This window comes from Mauremys reevesii, linkage group 25 (assembly GCF_016161935.1).
Source record: "Mauremys reevesii isolate NIE-2019 linkage group 25, ASM1616193v1, whole genome shotgun sequence".
NCBI classification, from domain to species: domain Eukaryota; kingdom Metazoa; phylum Chordata; order Testudines; family Geoemydidae; genus Mauremys; species Mauremys reevesii.
The window spans coordinates 18,034,991-18,053,045 of record NC_052647.1 but is presented as its reverse complement, the minus strand read 5'-3'; the positions used below and the strand labels follow the sequence as shown (position 1 = coordinate 18,053,045).

The 18,055-nt window shown below is 47.0% G+C and overlaps 1 protein-coding gene across 1 annotated transcript in view; it reads left to right on the top strand.

The window, feature by feature from the left end:
- GALNT6 (polypeptide N-acetylgalactosaminyltransferase 6) overlaps positions 1-18,055 on the top strand; it is a 41,642-nt gene that overhangs the window by 13,451 nt on the left and 10,136 nt on the right. Inside the window, exons 3-5 of the mRNA XM_039514762.1 lie at positions 4,349-4,521; positions 11,575-11,724; positions 13,033-13,267. Coding sequence (XP_039370696.1) covers positions 4,349-4,521; positions 11,575-11,724; positions 13,033-13,267 — 558 coding nt within the window. The remainder of the gene's footprint in view (positions 1-4,348; positions 4,522-11,574; positions 11,725-13,032; positions 13,268-18,055) is intronic.

Sequence of the window (18,055 nt, the reverse complement as noted above, 5' to 3'; positions counted from 1 at the left end):
CGCAAGTTACACCAATATAACTTACATCTGTATTTTCAACCCTTGTAAACTTTAATTTGGGTTCATCATAAGTCTGTTCCTAACTGATATAAGTTAAACTAAAATGAGAATGGCCATGTGGCCCTTTACTTTAAGGCGATTTAACTAAATCGCCTTAAAGTAACCCTTTACTTTAAGGCGATTTAACTAAATTGCCTTAAAGTAACACCTGAAAGTTGCACTGGTTTCAACTGATGGAGACCAGCTGTAAGATCCAGTGGAGAGGGGGGAAGGCTTTCTTGTTGCTATCCTCTCCAGATCCTGATTCTGCACTGCGTTGCATTTTATCATTTATATTTGTGCACAATGAATGTGAAAAATGTTACACCCATTTTGCCCAGGTGTAAATGACGACCCAAGTGCAAGGCAAGGGAGAGTTTCTTTTCTCAAAGCAAGCCAGAGGAATTAACCTCACATCTTCCAATTTAAGAGCATGGAAGATGTGTGGACTGCATTGAAAAGTCTGACGCCCATCTTGGCAGTCTGAGTGTTCTCTGCATTACAGCAGTGACCCAATAGTGTTTTCTGAAGGTCTCTAAGCAGTGCTTCAGAAAACTCACTCTTTATCTAGCATCTTTCCTTTCTTAGGCCATCGCTAGGGTTTTACTGTAGCTGTTACAGGGTCCAGGCAGCTAGTTTGTATTTCATTGACATTTCATTTGCTTTTCAGTTTTGATTTCAGGTGTAGCCTAGCATTCCTTCCTTCTTAGGTAATCAATCACAAACGCCACCAAAATGTTTTTCTGAAAAAGGGTTTTTTGTTAAACCAACGTATGTAGAATTTGTGCCATTCCTTTCGCAGACAGGTGCATCTGTACTTCTCATTTGAAATCTGAAGTTGCTACTGCAAGCCGTAAATATTCGCCTGGGTAGATGAGGTTCTGAATGGAGACACATCCCAACTCATGGCATTGTTTCAGAAAAGCTCTATTGTGCATGGGGTGAACTTAGTTACTGAAATAAACTCACCTAGTAGATGCAGAGTCATTGCAACTCCCAGATCTGCAGCTGAGTATCTAGGCTAAATTCCACACTCTGATACATCCAACATCCTCCCATTGACCTGAGTCAGTTGCGCATATACACTGGAGGGCAGAGTTCAGCCCATAGGCACCAGTCCAACTTGGTATCTGTGGGTAGAGCCAGGTGTGTGAGATTTCCAGGGGCCTGTCTCTATTACAGAAGTTGCACTCATGTAACTAAATCAACTGTACCTGAATTTCAATGAAACGAAAGCGGTTTAATCTAGGTTTAAATCAGTTTAAGTGCATCCGTAGTATATCTAGATTGATCTTTTTCTTTTTTCCATTTGTTACCCCCCATGCAACTTCTGCAACGTAGACTAGGTCTACGCCCGACAAGCATTAAAGTCAGGGAGAAAGTTGATTGAGCTTAACTACCTTATCTAGGACCGGCCAGTTACTGGTGTGAAATAGTCCCTAGCCATATGATTGCTTGACTGACTTTTATGGATATGATGGTAGGGAATACTGAGAGACTGTGGCCATAGTTTGACTGTCAACTCTGATTAGTTGGGACAAAGGGAGATCACAAGAAATCTCCCTACAGCAGACTTCAAGTGAAAGCCTAGGGCAATAATTCTTTCCTTCCTCCCTCCTCTTCTGTCTCTTACACTCTTCTGTCTCCTACCCAACTTTCTCCTGCTGCCCTTTGTTAAAAACCAGCCAACATAAGTCTCCCAGTGCAGATACAGCCCCCCTCTTTAAAGACAGAGAAAAGTCTGCCTACTTCAAAAACACTTAATTCCCTGTTCCCAGACTGCCCTTGGGTTTGATCGATTTTTTTTTCCCTTTATTCCTAGGAAGTCCTGCCCTAATTTTTCTTTCTTAGCTGAGTGGAACAGCCCCCTACCTTCCTGCTATGGCTAAAGGAGTCAGATGTGCCAGACTAGGCTTGACCTTCCTGTGGTCTCAGCCAGGCACTCTGAGACGTCAGCCTGCCCCCTTGCCGGGAGGTGGGTTAGGAAAGGCTTTGTAGGGAGGGCATTCAAGAAAATGGCTTTGAATAGTGGTTAGAAGCCCAGACCCGGTTTGCAGACTGTGTTTCCCAGCAGGCAATTATCTTTGGCTAGCAGGTGTGGCTGTGACAATGGAAGGTCGCTGAGTTCTGGCAGGGGGAAGCACAGGAATGGTATTCAGTCAACCGAAAAGGCATAAACCAATTTAAATGAAAGCGTAAAGCGCTCCAGAACCGGACAGAAATCGGCTAGCTGCAGAAATTGGCTCTGCCCCTCAGCTGGAAGGGGCCGTCATTGTTTGATTTCGAGGCCGAAGCAGAACCTGATCTGCCATGTGGAACGCTTCCCCGTTTGATGTGCAGCTGAAGTATGTAGGATGCAAGGGAACCGTTCACACACCCTCCGGCAAGTTCAGAACGGGGCTCGCGTGTGGTCGAATCAAAAGAAGAGGGAGTTGGTTTGGGTTTTTTTTTCTTTTTCTTTTTCTTTTCATGCTAGCCCCAAAGTATTTCAAGACTCACTTTGATGCCACCCTTAGGAACAGCCTATCCCAAATGTCATAGATATTGAACTGGCTGTAGCTGGGAGCTAACTATTTTCTTATTCCAAAAAGAGTATAATTCTATTTACATATTCTTATACATATACTATTTACATATGCATTGCATTGCTTGAACAATGAAAGATTTTCAGATGTATAGTAACAGTGCTGAGCATTTGCCACCTGAAAATCAGGCCCCTTTAGAAGGTTTCATCTTAGGCACCCAAAAAGTACTAGACACGTGGGAGGTGGGGTGGTGAGGGCACTTGCCTAGGTCTCAGGAGAGCTGGGTTCTAGTCCTTGCTTTGTCAAAGCAAGACCTTGGGCAAGTCACTTAGTGTGTCTGTACCTCCGTTCCCATCTGTACAGTGGAGTGTTGGCAGGCTAAATAGACTAAAAGACAGAGGTGCTCCAATGCTAAAGTACCAGAGGGCATGGAGGAGTCTAAAATAGATGAGCTTAACCTTGGAGGCTGCAGCCTGGCTGTCTGAGTGCTTTAGGAACCTGGTTTAAACATATCACTGCTAGGTGAGTTCATTGTTAAGGGGCTTTGTAAACCTTTCCCACTGGAGGAGCAGGATTGGAAACGGGATATAGAGCCGACCCCATGTCGAGAGCAGATGCAAATGAAATGGGATGGCTGTAGGGCGGCCTACGGGAAGGGAGGGCGTCTCGGTCTATTTGGCAGAAACCGCCACCATGTTTGTCACTGAATGTTCCCCTCTGGTTGGTTGTGTTGGAGAGGCTGTGAAGTGAGTGAACCACTGAAAAATGAGGTTCCCTCTCGCTCCGGAATGATGCTTTAGTGCGAGCTTCTCCTCCCGCTGCACCCGCTCTGTGGCGAAGAAGGACTTTGCTCCACAGGGTATGTGCGCTCTCGCGCTCGCTCTCACAAATTTTCAGAGCTCAGTTCCCATTGTGGCTGCTAAGTGGCCTTGCACATTAATGAGAAAAGCTGCCCTTCTATTAATTACTTGTATTGCCGTCATCCCTGGGAGCCCCACTCATGGTCTCTGCCCCCAAAAGCTTGGCAATCTAAGTATAAGGTGTGATGAGAGCTGGATATCGCCTCTGAACATTGGGATTAAACACCTAGGTAAAGAAATATCAGGAGATGTTCAGCTTGCCACTGGAGAGCATTAATCATGCTGGATTATGCACTGCAAATATGCATGGGAGGATGTCCCGACTGGGTCAGCTGCTGGGAGTGAGTAGGGGAATAGAGTTGGTTGGGAATCTCGTTGATAAAACGATTTTTCATCAGAAAATGCCAATACGTGACACGTGTGTGGTGTGTTTGTTTGTTTTTTTCCAGAAATGTATCCGTCTTGATGACACTTTGGTTAGGGCACCTAGCTAGGATGTAGGAGACCCAGCTTCAAATCCCTGCCCTGAATCAGGGACTTGGACCTGGGGGAACGTGGATCCCTGCTTTGCCTGGTTTAGAGCAGTGATTTGAACCTGGTTGTCCCATATCCCACTGGGTTATCCTGAGGTGGGTCTCCTCTTTTAAGAAACTTAGCAAAAGGTCTCTGTTTTCTCTGGATGCAGAAGGAGAAGGTTTTTGAAATCTTGAATCTTTGCAGGATAGGAAAACCTGCCATCTGGTGGGTCCTCTGGATCTAACCACACAGGCTGCTGCTGCTTGAGCTAAAAGATCAGGCCTGCTAGCTTGTAGACCGTAGCAGACCCATAAAGCTGTGAGGTCCGGGCTCCGGAGGGAGACAAAGCCCAGAGCAGCCAGGGCATTACAAACGCCCTCCCTAACTAGGCTCGATTTTCTCTCGTAGGTGCATTGATCAGAAGTTCAAGCGCTGCCCGCCGTTGCCCACCACCAGCGTCATCATCGTGTTTCATAACGAGGCCTGGTCCACCTTGCTCCGCACCGTGTACAGCGTCCTGCATTCCTCCCCTGCCATCTTACTGAAGGAGATCATTTTGGTGGACGACGCCAGCACAGATGGTGAGTTAGGGCCTTGGAACTGGTTGTGGGAAGCGCATCCAGGGAGATGCACTGCAGAGTCTCTGGGTGATATGGGGGTCCCCAGCTCCCTCTCCCCAGTACCATTGTAACTTATGTACCTCATCACCGCGCCTCATGGACATTAAGGGATTTAACCCTTGCAGCAGCCCTCTGAGATAGGGAACTGGGGTGCAGAATAGATTAAGTGACTTGCCCAAGGTCACGCGCACAGTCTGTGTCTGAGCCCAATACTGAAACCAGGTCTCTGGAGCTTCAGTGCAGTGCAGCCTCCTTCCTACATGGCAATCTCTTAGCTCCCTGGCTGCTAAAAGGCCCCTTCCCTCCCACTGGAAGGCTGGGGCCTGGTTTCTCAGTTACTCTTTCTGCACATGGGGCAGGGCTTAAGTAGGATTAGCATGAGGGCAAACTCCCTTTATTCCAGGACTGTGCAGGAGCTAACCCAGTTCCTGGTGTAAGCTAGAGCAGCCCTGGGGCTGCTCTAACTTAGGCCCTGGGAAGTAAAGCATATAGAATAGCCATGGTGCATGCACAGTACATGTGCCCCTATATTGGGGGCTGGAAGCAGCATTGGTGTAGAGCTCTTATTAGTTCTACGGGCTCAAGAAGCTGCTTGCACAAAGGACGCTCTTAGTGGGGCTGTTTTACACCCGCTTAAAAGCCATAGCAGCCCAAAAAGGGATTTTATGGGACCAATTCCAAGTTACATTAAGAGCTCTAAACTTTGATGCTGGCCTCTAGTTAGTCTCAAGTGGCTTCTGCTTCAGCTTCTGTGATGCACAGCTGGGTGTGAAAATAGTCCACCTGCAATAGGATCCTCAAGAAAAAATAACAATACAGCAAAGTCTGTTGCACCAAACTCAAGTGAAACTGGTCATCAAAGGGCCGAAGAGAGCTCAGTCCTAAAAGCCTTTCAGCACAATTGCAAATAGTTCCCATTAAACTGCAAGGACGTTCCCTCGGGGCTACGAGGCTGGAATCTTTGGCCAGTAAAAAGGAAAAAAAATGCATTAAGCTGCTCGGCGCATGGAGCTGACAGTATTAAGGAAACGGGGAGAGTAATATCCGCAGCGATGACTCCAATAATAGTGAGCTAATTTCCACCCAGCAGTAACAAAATTGCTCCCAAGGTGTCAGCTTTTCCCAAGCTGGCCTGCAAAGAGTTGATTCCCAGACAAGACCCAGCCCACCAGAGGCGACTCGGCTAAAATGAGAGCGCTGAAGAGTTCCTAGTGGCTCAGCCAGGGAAAGCTTCCGATAAGGCTCCCCCAGAAGAGCCGCTTCCCACAATGCACGAGGGTCCTGTTCTGCATGTTACTACAACACGCATGCACAGCAAGCCTGCTTAAGGCGTGCATCCCTGAGGGGACAGGCCTCCCGATCTCCAGTCTCAGCCCTTTAATTCTTTTCTGTAGCTCTTTTCAGGGCTTTCTTGCAACCTAACTTGACCCATCTGTGACAGGCACAGCAGCGTCTGCCTGAGATTGCAGAGAGCCTGAAACAATCGCTCAGAGAGATGTGAACTGCCCCATTCACTTCAGCAGGTGCTAACTTGGGTGATGCGTGAAATATCAACACTGTTAAGTGTTTTACTGCTTGCCAGAGCATGAAAGGAGAGGAAGTATTATATTAGGAAGAGCTCCATAATCTATTGTTTGTTTTGAGCCTTTAACAAGAAGTGCCAGGTTTTGAAGGGGGTTAGTTCCACTTTCCTCAAAGGAAGCTTAGTTCCCAAAGGTCTGTGGAACGCTGGGTTAATTATGGGTGGCATATTCCACTGATGCCGTCTGCTCAGCAATTGGCAAATGAGCTAGGCTCTTTAACGCTCCTCCAAGAAGGAAAGGAGACTTGCAAACTTCATTTTTCTTTTGGGCAGGTGAAATGAATCACAGGTTTCTACCTATGATTGTAGAGGTGAGGGCTAGGGAGTGGAGGTCATGTGTTTGGCCTGGCAATCCTGACCATGCCTTATTTTAGGTTACATGCCGCTTTCCATTCCCACATGCAAGGGAGGTGCAATTCCAAAGAGTTGGTAACAGTCAGACGATCCCCTTTGTATATGTGGTGGTAGGGTGACCAGATGTCCCAATTTTATAGGCACAGTCCTGATATTTGGGGCTTTTTCTTATATAGGCAACTATTACCCCCCACGCCCTGTCCCGATTTTTCACACTTGCTGTCTGGTCACCCTATGTGGCGGATTCCTTGATTCTTGGTAGCACTGAATCCTGTTGGTGGGTTGTTTTTTTTTGTTGTTTTTTTTTTAAATCTGGTCTCTGCACATAACTGTCGCCAAGTAACAAGCTGGGAACCCCTCCCATATCCTGTAAACAGAACACATTATGCTTTCCATCCTTGGGAATTACTCACTTGCAAGGCACACTGCCATTTAGTGATCTAAATTCGTTGCAACCAAGGCAAATTAGTCACATGGTTCAGCATCAGATCTGCCTGCAGCTTAGATCCCGGAGAAGATCAAGCTTTGACCAAGTGGTGGGGGTGGGGATAAACAAGTATCTTCAGTTTGCGGCAGGTGAATGGGCAGCGGCACGGACCTCTGTAGTGGAAGCCAGGGTTGCCACCTTTCTAATTGCTGGTAACTGGACCCCTGAGGCCCCGCCTCTCTTAGGAGTGAGGGATGGGGGCAGGGCCTCTTCTCTTCCCTCCTTGCTCACTGGATCATCTTAGAATCACAGATTATTAGGGTTGGAAGGGACCTCAGGAGATCATCTAGTCCAACCCCCTGCTCAAAGCAGGATCAATCCCCAAATCCTTAAGTGGCCCCCTCAAGGATTGAACTCACAACCCTGGGTTTAGCAGGCCAATGCTCAAACCACTGAGCTATGCCTCCCACCCAGGCTGGGCTCCCTTTTCTCCGGGGACAGGAGCTGCTGCAGAGAGGAGGCAGCCCCAGCTGAATAGGGCTGGCGTGGGTTAATGACCCAGTGCCTCCCCTGTCCTGCGGTAACTGGACTCTTGGTGTCCAGTCAGTACATCTGACCAGACATTGCCAGGTCCCCTTTTCGACTGGACTTTCCAGTTAAAAACCAGGCACCTAGCAACCCTAAATGGCACCCAGACACAAGCCAAAAACGGGGCCATCGGGATAAAACCCAGACAGGTGACCACCCTAATTCCCTTTTGAACACCATATAGGGCTGAGGGGTCCTTATTTTGGGATGTGCGTTTATATGAACACCATGTGGACACTGAGTGGAGGGGAAATTTATATTATGATTTGCTTTACTCAGTTTGTGGGATGGCTTTGTCTTTTTGTTTGTATTATGGTAGAACCTAGAAGCTCCAAGAAGCTCCACTATGATAAATGCTCTGTAGACAGACCCTGTGCACCTACACTGCAGTCAAAGGAGGGATGTGATTGTAGCATGTGTAAACATACCCAAGGTAGCTTTAATTGATCTACCTCGCATACCGATAATAGTGAAATCGCGGCTGTACAAGCCTGCCTGGGACCCTGAGTGCATGCTTGCATAGGCGCTGACTTCCCCTCTTTCACATGGGTCCTCAATCCCCGCTCTGCCCCTGGCCCCGCTCCCCACTCCACCCCTTCCATGAGACCCCACCTCTTCCCACCCCCATTCCAGCCCCTTCCCCAAATCCCTGCCCTGGCCCCGCCTCCTCCCCTGAGCACGCCACGTTCCCGCTCTCCCTCCCCTCCGAGCGTGCTAACACTGGCAAGCACTGGGAAGTAGGCGGAGGACCAGGGACGCGGCGGCTCCAGGCAGGGGGTGAGGGGAGCTTGGCTGCAGGTGGGTGCAGAGCACACACTAATTTTTCCCTGTGGGTGCTCCAGCCCCGGAGCAACCATGGCGTCGGCGCCTATGCATGCTTGCACTTCAGCCATTCACTGCTGTTGGTACCAAGATAGCTAGCGCAAATATGGATACACATGCTGCAGTCGCACCTCTGATGGCCATCAGAAGAGAGAAACCCTTCCCCGAAGAGCTTATCATTTTAAATGCATAAAAGAAAGGGTGGAGAAACCAAGGCAGGAAGTGACTCGCCCGTGGTCACGCCAGCAGGTCAGTGGCAGGGCCTGAAATAAGAACCTAGGTTTGCTGAATGACTCTGTCCAGTGTCCTAGCTGAACATTACCACCCACATATCCACCAGCAAGCAGGCCGGTTAAGAAGTTTGGCGAGAGGACAGGTATGTGCCGTGTGTGGTGATTCCCACTCGGTGCTCAGAAGAGGTTTACGTTTTGCGACAGGGGATGCTCTTTTTGTTGTTGCACTCTTTAGGGAAGTGTTACTGTGCATCATGCAGGAGGTCAGACTAGATGATCATAATGGTCCCGTCTGACCTTAAAGTCTATGAGTCACTCCCTGCAGCAGTAATGGAGCCCTCGCTCTGACAATGCAAACAAAATCAAGTCAGCTGGCTGAAGCATGCCCCCTGCTAATCCAGAGATGTTTCAAGCCTCCAATGACCTCTCTACGCTCTTAATTTAATGGGGGGAAAAACTGGATCTCCCTAAAGACAGACCTGGCATTTGACACTTTAGCACTTGGTTATAAAGCTTCCAACTCATCTTCATCAGATTAAACGGATCTCATTTCCTGCTCACTACCCACCCTGTTTAAAAGAGCGCTGTAGACTGTCCTGTGAAATATAATGTCTCGTGTGTCGTTTTTATGTGCTCTCCAGTTGCTTTGCTAGCTCAGTGGCCTCTGTTGTGCTGGTGTCTTTATGCTGGGGAAAAGGATGCTGATAGGATGGCAGAGGCTTTATTTTCTTTCAGCACCAAGCAGCACTACATTTTCCCCCCCTCCCCAACTGCGTCACCCACTTTACAGCCTAATTCTGTTGCGGATGGCTTTTACCAGCTGGAGCTTCCTGCATTTTAGCAGCAACTGTTATTCACTACAGGAGCACCAAGCGGCTTCCCCTGGAAAGAGGGGCCCTTGGTGCTAGGTGCTGTACAAAATGTGAAAAAGGCCCTGCCCCACAGAGCTTGTCTAAATAGACTAGTGAAAGTATTGGAGGGAAAACAAAAAGGCACAGAGCGCGGAAGTGACGCAAAAGCCGGGGAAGGAATCCTGACTGGCAGGCCAACACGCTTTACAAAACATGCTCTAACGTGGATTGTGCTTTCTGTTCTGCCGCCGTTTCCTGTTGTGGCCCGGGTGCTGGAGCCGTGGACTCGGTTGTAACCAGTAACTCGAGTGCCTTTTTCACAGCTGCTTTGCTCTGACGTTTACAGAAGCGCAGACTGCTTCACCACTTCCTGTCGAGAGCCTTGCAGCAGCGGACTCTGTTGTTGCCGCTTACGTGAGCCTGAATGTCCTTGGGCAGCCATGTGCCAGGTTCAGAAGTTAGAGGTGCTGGAAGAGTGTAATTCCCTGCTTTGTTCCATAATATGACCGGATCTGAGATTCCATTTTCACTCTGCAGACGCCTAGATTCTCACTAATCATTTCCTTTCTGCAATCATTGGGGAAAATGGTCCAGCAGTTAGGTCATTAGCCTGAGATTCTAGAATGCCTGGGTTCAGTTCCCTCCTCTGTCACAGGCTGCCTTGTGTGACCTTGGGCAAGTTCCTTATCCCCATTGTACAGATAGAGAACTGAGGCTAACAGCACTGCCTTGCCTCACACGGGTAGTGGGAGAATAAATATATTACAGATTGCAACGCTGTTTGAGATCTCCTGATGAAAAACACTACATAAAAGACAGGTACTGTTATTATACTGGGATAATTAAATACATTAAAGGTTATGAGGTACCCAGATTCTACAGGGATAGAGGCCATGTAAATATCTAAGGTAGATATTAGCCCCTGAAATGTTAACTGGGGAATATTTCCTGGCTGCATGTTGAAGAGGCTTGGGTGACCTGATTTTTTTTCTCTCTCTTTCTGTTGGGGATGGGAGTAGCTTTGTGCACCTGCATTGCTTAAACCTGCCTCTCTCAGAGTAAACCAAGATATTTCTTTCTCCTTCATCCCTTTTCTTTGCTGAGCTCATCCTCTGTTGCCTTTGTGTCAGGAGGGAAAACCTAATTCTTCCCCTTTTGTGTACTCAACGGAGCCTGGTCCCTGAGCAAGTCGCACTCCCCCCATGCTTCTCTTCCCCGCCCCCGGTGACAATTCATCTGCTTGGTCATGATGAAGTTTTAACTGCGGGTCAAGAGAATTTTTTAGTTGTACCGTCAAGTCCCAGACTAATCTCTTCGATGGGAGAAAGTTGGAGAGATTATAGCTGCAGGAAGAGCTCCATAGTTGAAATAGCAGAATGCCTTTCATCACAAGGCCCACTCTCACTTTAACAAATAAAAAAAATCCTTTTTGGGGGGGATGGTGTCTTTGTTTTTCCATGTTTAAGCTCAAGCTAGACATGAATCTTAGTGGGGAGGTGGAAGAAAATCAAGGTAATTGTCTTGAGTCAGTGGGCTCTGCAGAAAAGATTCAATTCTTTTTTTTTTCCTGAAGGGGTGGGAAAGAGAGAGTCTCAGCTGAGGGGGGAAACAACTTTTAAAAAGTTGGAATTTGTCTTGGATTTGTCATGGATCTAGACCTCTCTGTGAGGATCAGACCTAGGCTCAGCCTGGTCAATTAACACGTATTTTGGGGGTTTTCAGACTTCAGGTTGTGTTGATGCAAGTGCTGTGTGCGTCAAGCCCTCAGTGTGTTCTGCGTATTTAGAACTATGATTCTACCACGTTTTCATGATCAGCAAAGCTAATAAGTTTGCTCTGGGCAAGAGGCGCATGGGGATGAGGTGAGGAGATACCTTAGGGTTGGCAGTCCCTCTCTGGAGAGGCAGTGTTGCTCAGTGGTTAGGGGACAGGACTGGGACTCAGAAGACCTGATTTCTATTCATAGAATCTCAGGGTTGGAAGGGACCTCAGGAGGTATCTAGTCCAACCCCCAAATTCCTGCCTCTGCCACTATGTCTTCATCTGTAAAATGGGAGTATCACTTGCTGCCTTTGCAAAGCGCTTTGAGGTCAGTCAGACCTTCTGAATTATGATCCCGTCTCACTTCGTGTGCATGTGATAAACTCTCCCTTTCAGACTATTTAAAAGACCAACTGGATCTCTACGTGAAGCAGCTGCAGATAGTGAGAGTTGTGCGGCAGCAGGAGAGGAAAGGGTTAATAACTGCACGACTACTCGGCGCCGGGGTGGCGAGCGGAGAGGTGCTTACTTTCCTGGATGCTCACTGTAAGTATAGCCGGGCCTTTCTGTCTTGAGTCAGCTTCGGGGCCCCGGGTGTGGCTTTTAGCTGCTTTTGAAAATCTTACTTAGAAAGAACTTACATTTCCCCCAGTTTTTGGGGTTCTTTTCGGTCAGGCCAAATGGCGCACCAGGCAAGGAGCGTCTTTGGCACACGCCCTCCTCCCCCGTTTTTGTTAAACTTTTTGTATTGTACTTGTAGCTCATTTCAGTTCCGCGGTCTTAAAGAGTCGTCAAACGTTATGTGTTAAGCATGTTGCATAGATAGGGGTTCAGCAGATACCTCTGGCGTCTCATTAAATATGTCCATTATTCGTCGCTACTGACGCTCTCTCCACGTTTTAAAACACAGGCACACTTTCACCGTGACACAATAAAACACGGTTTACAATATCCCATCTGGGCTCTTGTTTCACTTCCCTTCGTTCTTGTATCTCACTGACTGGCAATGTCTGGCCCCTTACATAGCCGCCTGGGTGTGGCTGACAATGTTTAGGAGGTTCAAGGAAAATGTAGTTCTCGGAAAGTCTGGGAGGTTCTACGAAGGCACATACGGAATCCCTGAAACATCTTACTTCAAACTTTCTATTTTCCCCTTTGTCACTAACAAGGAAACCAGAACCCCAAGCCCAGCACCCCACGGTCACCTGGGTCACCTACCCCTAAATCCAGCCCTGTTTTCAGTCATGCCGATTGAATAGTTACTTACCTCCAGTTTTGATCAGTCTTTTCCTCCCCACCCCCCTTACAATAAGACGTGTGTTTGGAAGCAGCCTGGGTTACCGGGGTGGAGGGGGGGTGATTGGGTTTTTTTTGCCTTTTTTCCTGGTTTCCTGTACATAATCAATAGTGTCACAGGGCCTCGCTCACACTGAGCAGTGCTTTATTCTGCAGGACGGCCGGTGAGTTGCAATGCAAGCTGAAACCAAAAGCTGTTCCTACGTGAACCCTCTTTTCAGTTGTTTGAATGGGATTTCTTGCAGCGGAAAGTGCTGTTCTGTGCACATAAGGCTAGCAATATATGGACCACCATGAAATGACAGTGTTTTCCTGAAAATACAGTGTGTCCTGGCTGTTATTCTCAAGCTTTCTAAGAAGGGGGCAGAACTTGTTTCCCTCCACCCAGGGTGAGGCTGGTCTCACCAGAATATTTCATTCATCATTGGTATTCCATTGGTGTCTCGATGCCCTACCAGAAATGGGGGGCCGTTATGTCGAGGGCTAGGTTAACACTTGCAGTCTAACCAGTAGTGATGAAACCCCTCCTTCATGGTCCTCTTCCTCGCTGCTTCTTAGGCGAGTGTTTCCACGGCTGGCTGGAGCCTCTCTTATCCCGTATCGCAGAGGAACCCACTGCTGTAGTGAGTCCAGACATCACCACCATCGACCTGAATACCTTTGAGTTTTCCAAGCCAATCCAGTATGGAAAGCAACACAGTCGGGGAAATTTTGACTGGAGTTTGACCTTTGGGTGGGAGGCCATTCCTCCTAAGGAGAAGCAGAGAAGAAAAGATGAGACCACCCCTATCAAGTAAGTGCAAAATGAATATGCCTGTGGTATATTGCAGTCTTCTGAGACCACTGCTTATCATGTTGGCCAGTATTGTCTCACTGGCTCCATATATTCCCCCTGTCAGTAGCCATCTGTTGTCTCTTGTCTTAGACTGTAAACTCCTCTGGGCAGGGACTTTTGTTCTGTTTTTGTACAGTACCTGACACAATGGGGCCCAGTCCGTGACTGGAGGTTCTGGGTGTTATGGTAACACACTATTTTTCTTTGTGGGTACCGCAATAGGCTGTAATGGAAAGGAGTGTTTGGTCTTCCTTTGTCGGGCTAATGATGTAGTTAACAAATACTAGAATAATTCTATGTGAGGAGCAGTTTTTGTTTTTTCTTCAAGTTGCAAGGTTTTCTGCGTAGGCCTGGTCTAAACACAGATATATCCATCCAGTCAGGGATGTGATTTTTTTGTTTGTTTGTTTTATCGTTTAGTTATCCTTAGGCTTGGAAGGATTAGATTTGTCGGTAAATGTCAGTAAATGTCAATTTCACCATACATACACAAACCAAGGAAAAATATTTCCCTCAGTTACTGAAATTTACAGATGGGTGAAGTTAAAATGCTGCTTGAGAACTTTAATAAAGTTTGATTTAAGGATATTTAGTGTGTATTTTTGATGTGATGGTGACAATTTTGTGTTTTACTGTTATAAAGCTTAATTTTCTGAATCTCAGTATCTACTGTCACTAAATAATTGTGTGACACACACCCCCACCCGTGGTCCATAATTTTGCAGAACTGTGAAACTTTAAATTGATAAAAATTGGAGGGAAATGCTTAGCAGTAAACATCTATATTATCCGTAGAAGTCTAATAACTAGGTTTGGCAGAATACGGGTACAACCCCTAATGGCAACAGTAATGTTGACATAAAGGTGCTTTATATCAGTATAGCTTATTCCCATATAGAAATAAGCTATACTGGTATATAGGCACCTTTATTCCAGTGTAACAGCATCCGCACTAGAAGGGTTATACCACTTGGTCCAGTGATGACGGCAGTAGCCTAGGAGATGCGTGACCTAGTTTCAATTCCCTGCTCCTCCACAGGTTCCCTGCATACTTGGGCAAGTCACTTAGCCTCTCTGTGTCTCAGTTCCCCATCTGTGCAATAGGGATAATGGCATTTCCCTACTTCTCAGGAGTGTTGTGAGAAACAATATATTAAAGTTTGTGAAGCGCGTTGAGACCCACTGGTGAAAAGAGCGATAAGAGCTAGGTGGTATTATACTGGGATAGTGAAAGCGATGCAACTTTCTAGCGCAGACAAGCCCTCGGATCTGTCTGAGGTTCATTCAATGTGGCCCGTTTTGTTAGAGGGAAAAATCTGACCTGCAAATATCATCCTGGATATTGGAGTGGACCAAACTCTCTTCTTGACAAATGATGTGTGGTGGTGGCTTTTTGCAGAGGGTGGTTTTTTCTCCCTTGTGTTTTGTCAGCCTTTTTCAGAATTTGGAAAATCTTTTGTTTTTAAAAAAATGACCCATTTAAAATTTTTCACGATTTTTAAAATATTGGTGGGGTTATTTTCATTTTTTTGACTTCTGCTTTCTTTTTGCCAGTCAATTTTTTTAATCGGGTGGCCACCCTTTTCCCCCTTCTTCCCCCCCCCCCAAAAAAGGGGGTCGGGGAGGATAAAATAATCAATTAAAAATTATGGGAGGGTTGAACCCTGCAAAATGAAAGAAATTTTATTTATTTAAGAAGCTTTTTTACCAAATTGGGTTTTGTTTTGTTTTCCCCCAATCGGCTCTAGATGGCATTTGTCCTTTTTCTTAGGGAGAAAAGAAGCAAAGACAAACACCATCTACCATGCAACACGTATCTTTGTGGGGAGGGGTAGCCCCTTGACCCCACCCTTCCTAATACGCCCTACAGCCAAGCTCTCATACAGAGCTGCTGAGTTTGGGCATGTCATGTTTTGAATGTCAGACGTTGAGTGCCGCTCAAGTGACCTCAGGCCTGACTTTGAGAGATGCCAGCAGAGCTAGCCAGGAATTTTTCAGTGAAACACTTTTCTGTCTGAGAAATCCGATCTGTCAAAAAAACAAAACTTCGAATGGAAACGTAGCAGTTTTGATTAAACGTTCGTCACAAATGTGTCTTAATAGCCGAGATGGATCTTTTTTTGAGAGGTTGGGGTGGGCTCCCAGAACAACCAATAGCCTGACTCAGAGCAGTGACTTAAACCTGGATCTCCCACATCCCCAGTGAGTGACCTAACCACAGAGCTGTTGCCTCATGTTTTTTGATGGAAATTTTCAGAGAGTTTCATCGTTCCAATGCAAAACTAAAGCCCGTTTCAGAACCGCCGATTTTCACAAAACAGAATTATTGTTTTCCAGCTCAGATCTAGTGCTGAGATGCTTTGGACTGGCGTGGCCCTGCAGGCCCTTGAGTTATCCGAAAATCAGACCCTAAAACAAACCTCCAAAGCCAGCCGCAGCTCCTGGCCTTTTGTTCATATACCATGTACAGCCTCTTAACTGAGTGTCAAGATGTCCCCTTAGGGTGCTTGGCCATTAGGAGTTGAAGCTGCGTTACACTGGGAAGAGGAAGCTATTCATCACACTGGTGTGCGTTCTGTTCGGGTTAGCTGAAAGGAGCGGGGCGGCTGGTGGGGAGGATATCTCTGGTTGGGTTTGAATGAGAGCCATTATGAACTTAATTCTACAAATGAAAGTGTAACCCACACACCTCCTGGGTGTGGTGTTCTGTTCTGTCCCATCTAGTGGCACCGAGGCCACTTAGCGAGAGAGTTAAAATGAGTCTGCTCTACAGCCTTAGCTAAGAGCCAGTTGTCATTTAGCTCATGCATTAAGCTCCAGAGGTCCCCAGTTTGATCCTGCCCGCCTACGACCATGGTCTGTCAGTGTTACAAAAGGAGGTCTTAATCACCTCAGGCTCCAGACAGACCTTGCTTTCTGGCAAAGTCTCTCATTAAGGGCCTAATTACTGTGTCTTTTCATCTTTCCACTTACCTCAAAAACTCTGTCATCTGAATGCACTGTCAGTACCTGGGTTGGAAAGGGAGGGGGGCGATCCGCCCATTCAGTCTTACGAAAAGGCCCTTTTCCGTTTGAACAGAGGGAGCACTGAAGATTAGTAGGAATTGCTGGCCCTCACAAAACAGGAGCACCTGCTTATTGCAATACTGAGACTTAACAAAACTTATGGTGGGGTTTTTTTTCTTTGCCAGTGAGATGGTATTGGTTAATTTCCAATTAATTCTAGTAGGCTGGAGGCAGCATGGTCTAGGAGGCTTGGGTTCAAATCCTTGCTCCATCACTGACTTCCTGTGCGGTCTTGGACAAACCACTTAGGCCTTGGCTACACGAGAGAAGATTTGCCTGTAAAAGCCCTAGTAGAAAAGTAGCTTATACCGGCAGAAGAGGTATTTTGCCAGTACAGTTCCTGTCATTTGGGGAGGAGATTTAACTATACCGCAAAAGCTCTCCTTTGGCCAGTGTAGCCTGTGTCTAGGAGGGTTTTCAGTATAACTATACCAGCAAATCTTTTCTAATATAAACTAGGGTCCGTTCTACACCTTAAACTTTTGCTGACATAGCTGTTTGAGTCCGGGACGTGAAGAGGCGTGATTTGTGACTGACGTACTGGTAAAAGCACAGCGTTGCTGAGAACTCATTTTGTTCAGAAGGGCTGGAATCGGCTGTACTGCCCAAAGCACAGTTTTGCCAGCGTGAGGCCCGTCCACAGTGCTAGCGTAGTATATCGGCAAACCTCGTCTCATGTAGACCTGTCCTCTGCCCCCGTTCCCCATTTGTAAAAGGGAAGGGAACAGCACTGAAGTGCTGCAAGGATGAATACAATAAAGATACAACAGTGACGGGGGCCAGATAAGTTCCTAAGATTGGTTTTTTTCTTTGTTTTTGGTAACTTACCTTTGACATTTGAAAGTGCATTGCTCCTGCAGCTCCATAGAAAAGAGTCTTTTGTCTCCTTCAAACCCTGCCAGCCTGCCAGAAACAGAATAACCTTGAATTCCCAAGTGAAGTCATTCAATGCCTGCTCTTGGCCCTTTCCACGATAGCGAGACAAAGCCTGGCCTCTGGCCTGGAGTACGGCTCCGCTTTGTGGAAGGGTCAGACGGGAGAAGATTCTGTCTCAATAAAGGTCCCTTTTTTTCCTGCAGACTGGTAACTTGGCTTCCAGCTGCCTCTAATCTCCGCTGGCTCCTCTCGGTGACAACTCAGCAGTTCAGTTTGTTTTATAAAAGCCAGTTTCGGTTCCCCCCCACCCCCCATTTAAAGTTCAGATGTAACAGATTATAAAGGGAGATGGAAGGAGAGAAGCTTAGCCCGGAGTACCTGGATTTCCTGTCTGCTATGACATTCAGTAATGATACTCTAGGCTTCTCCTCCTCCTGAATCAGATCAGCCCCCTGGGTCCCGCATCCACCTGGTGTCGCAGCTACCAGCTGCTTCCTTGACTTTTCTCTGTCTTAGGTACTTACATAGCCCTCATTACCAGACAATCTGAGCTCCTCACAATCCCATGTATTTTCCCTCCCAACACACCTGTGCGGCAAGGTAGCACCAGTATCCTCACTTGCAGATAGGGAAACCAAGGCATAAAGATCAAGTGATTTGCCTAAGGTCAGATAGGGAGATGGTGGCAGGGGGGAGGAATTGAACCTAGATCTTCAGAGTCTCCAGGTTAGTGTGCTATCCACTGGACCCCCCTTGTCTGGACGATAATACCTCATCTGAAGTATTTGGCAAGAGATTCTGATG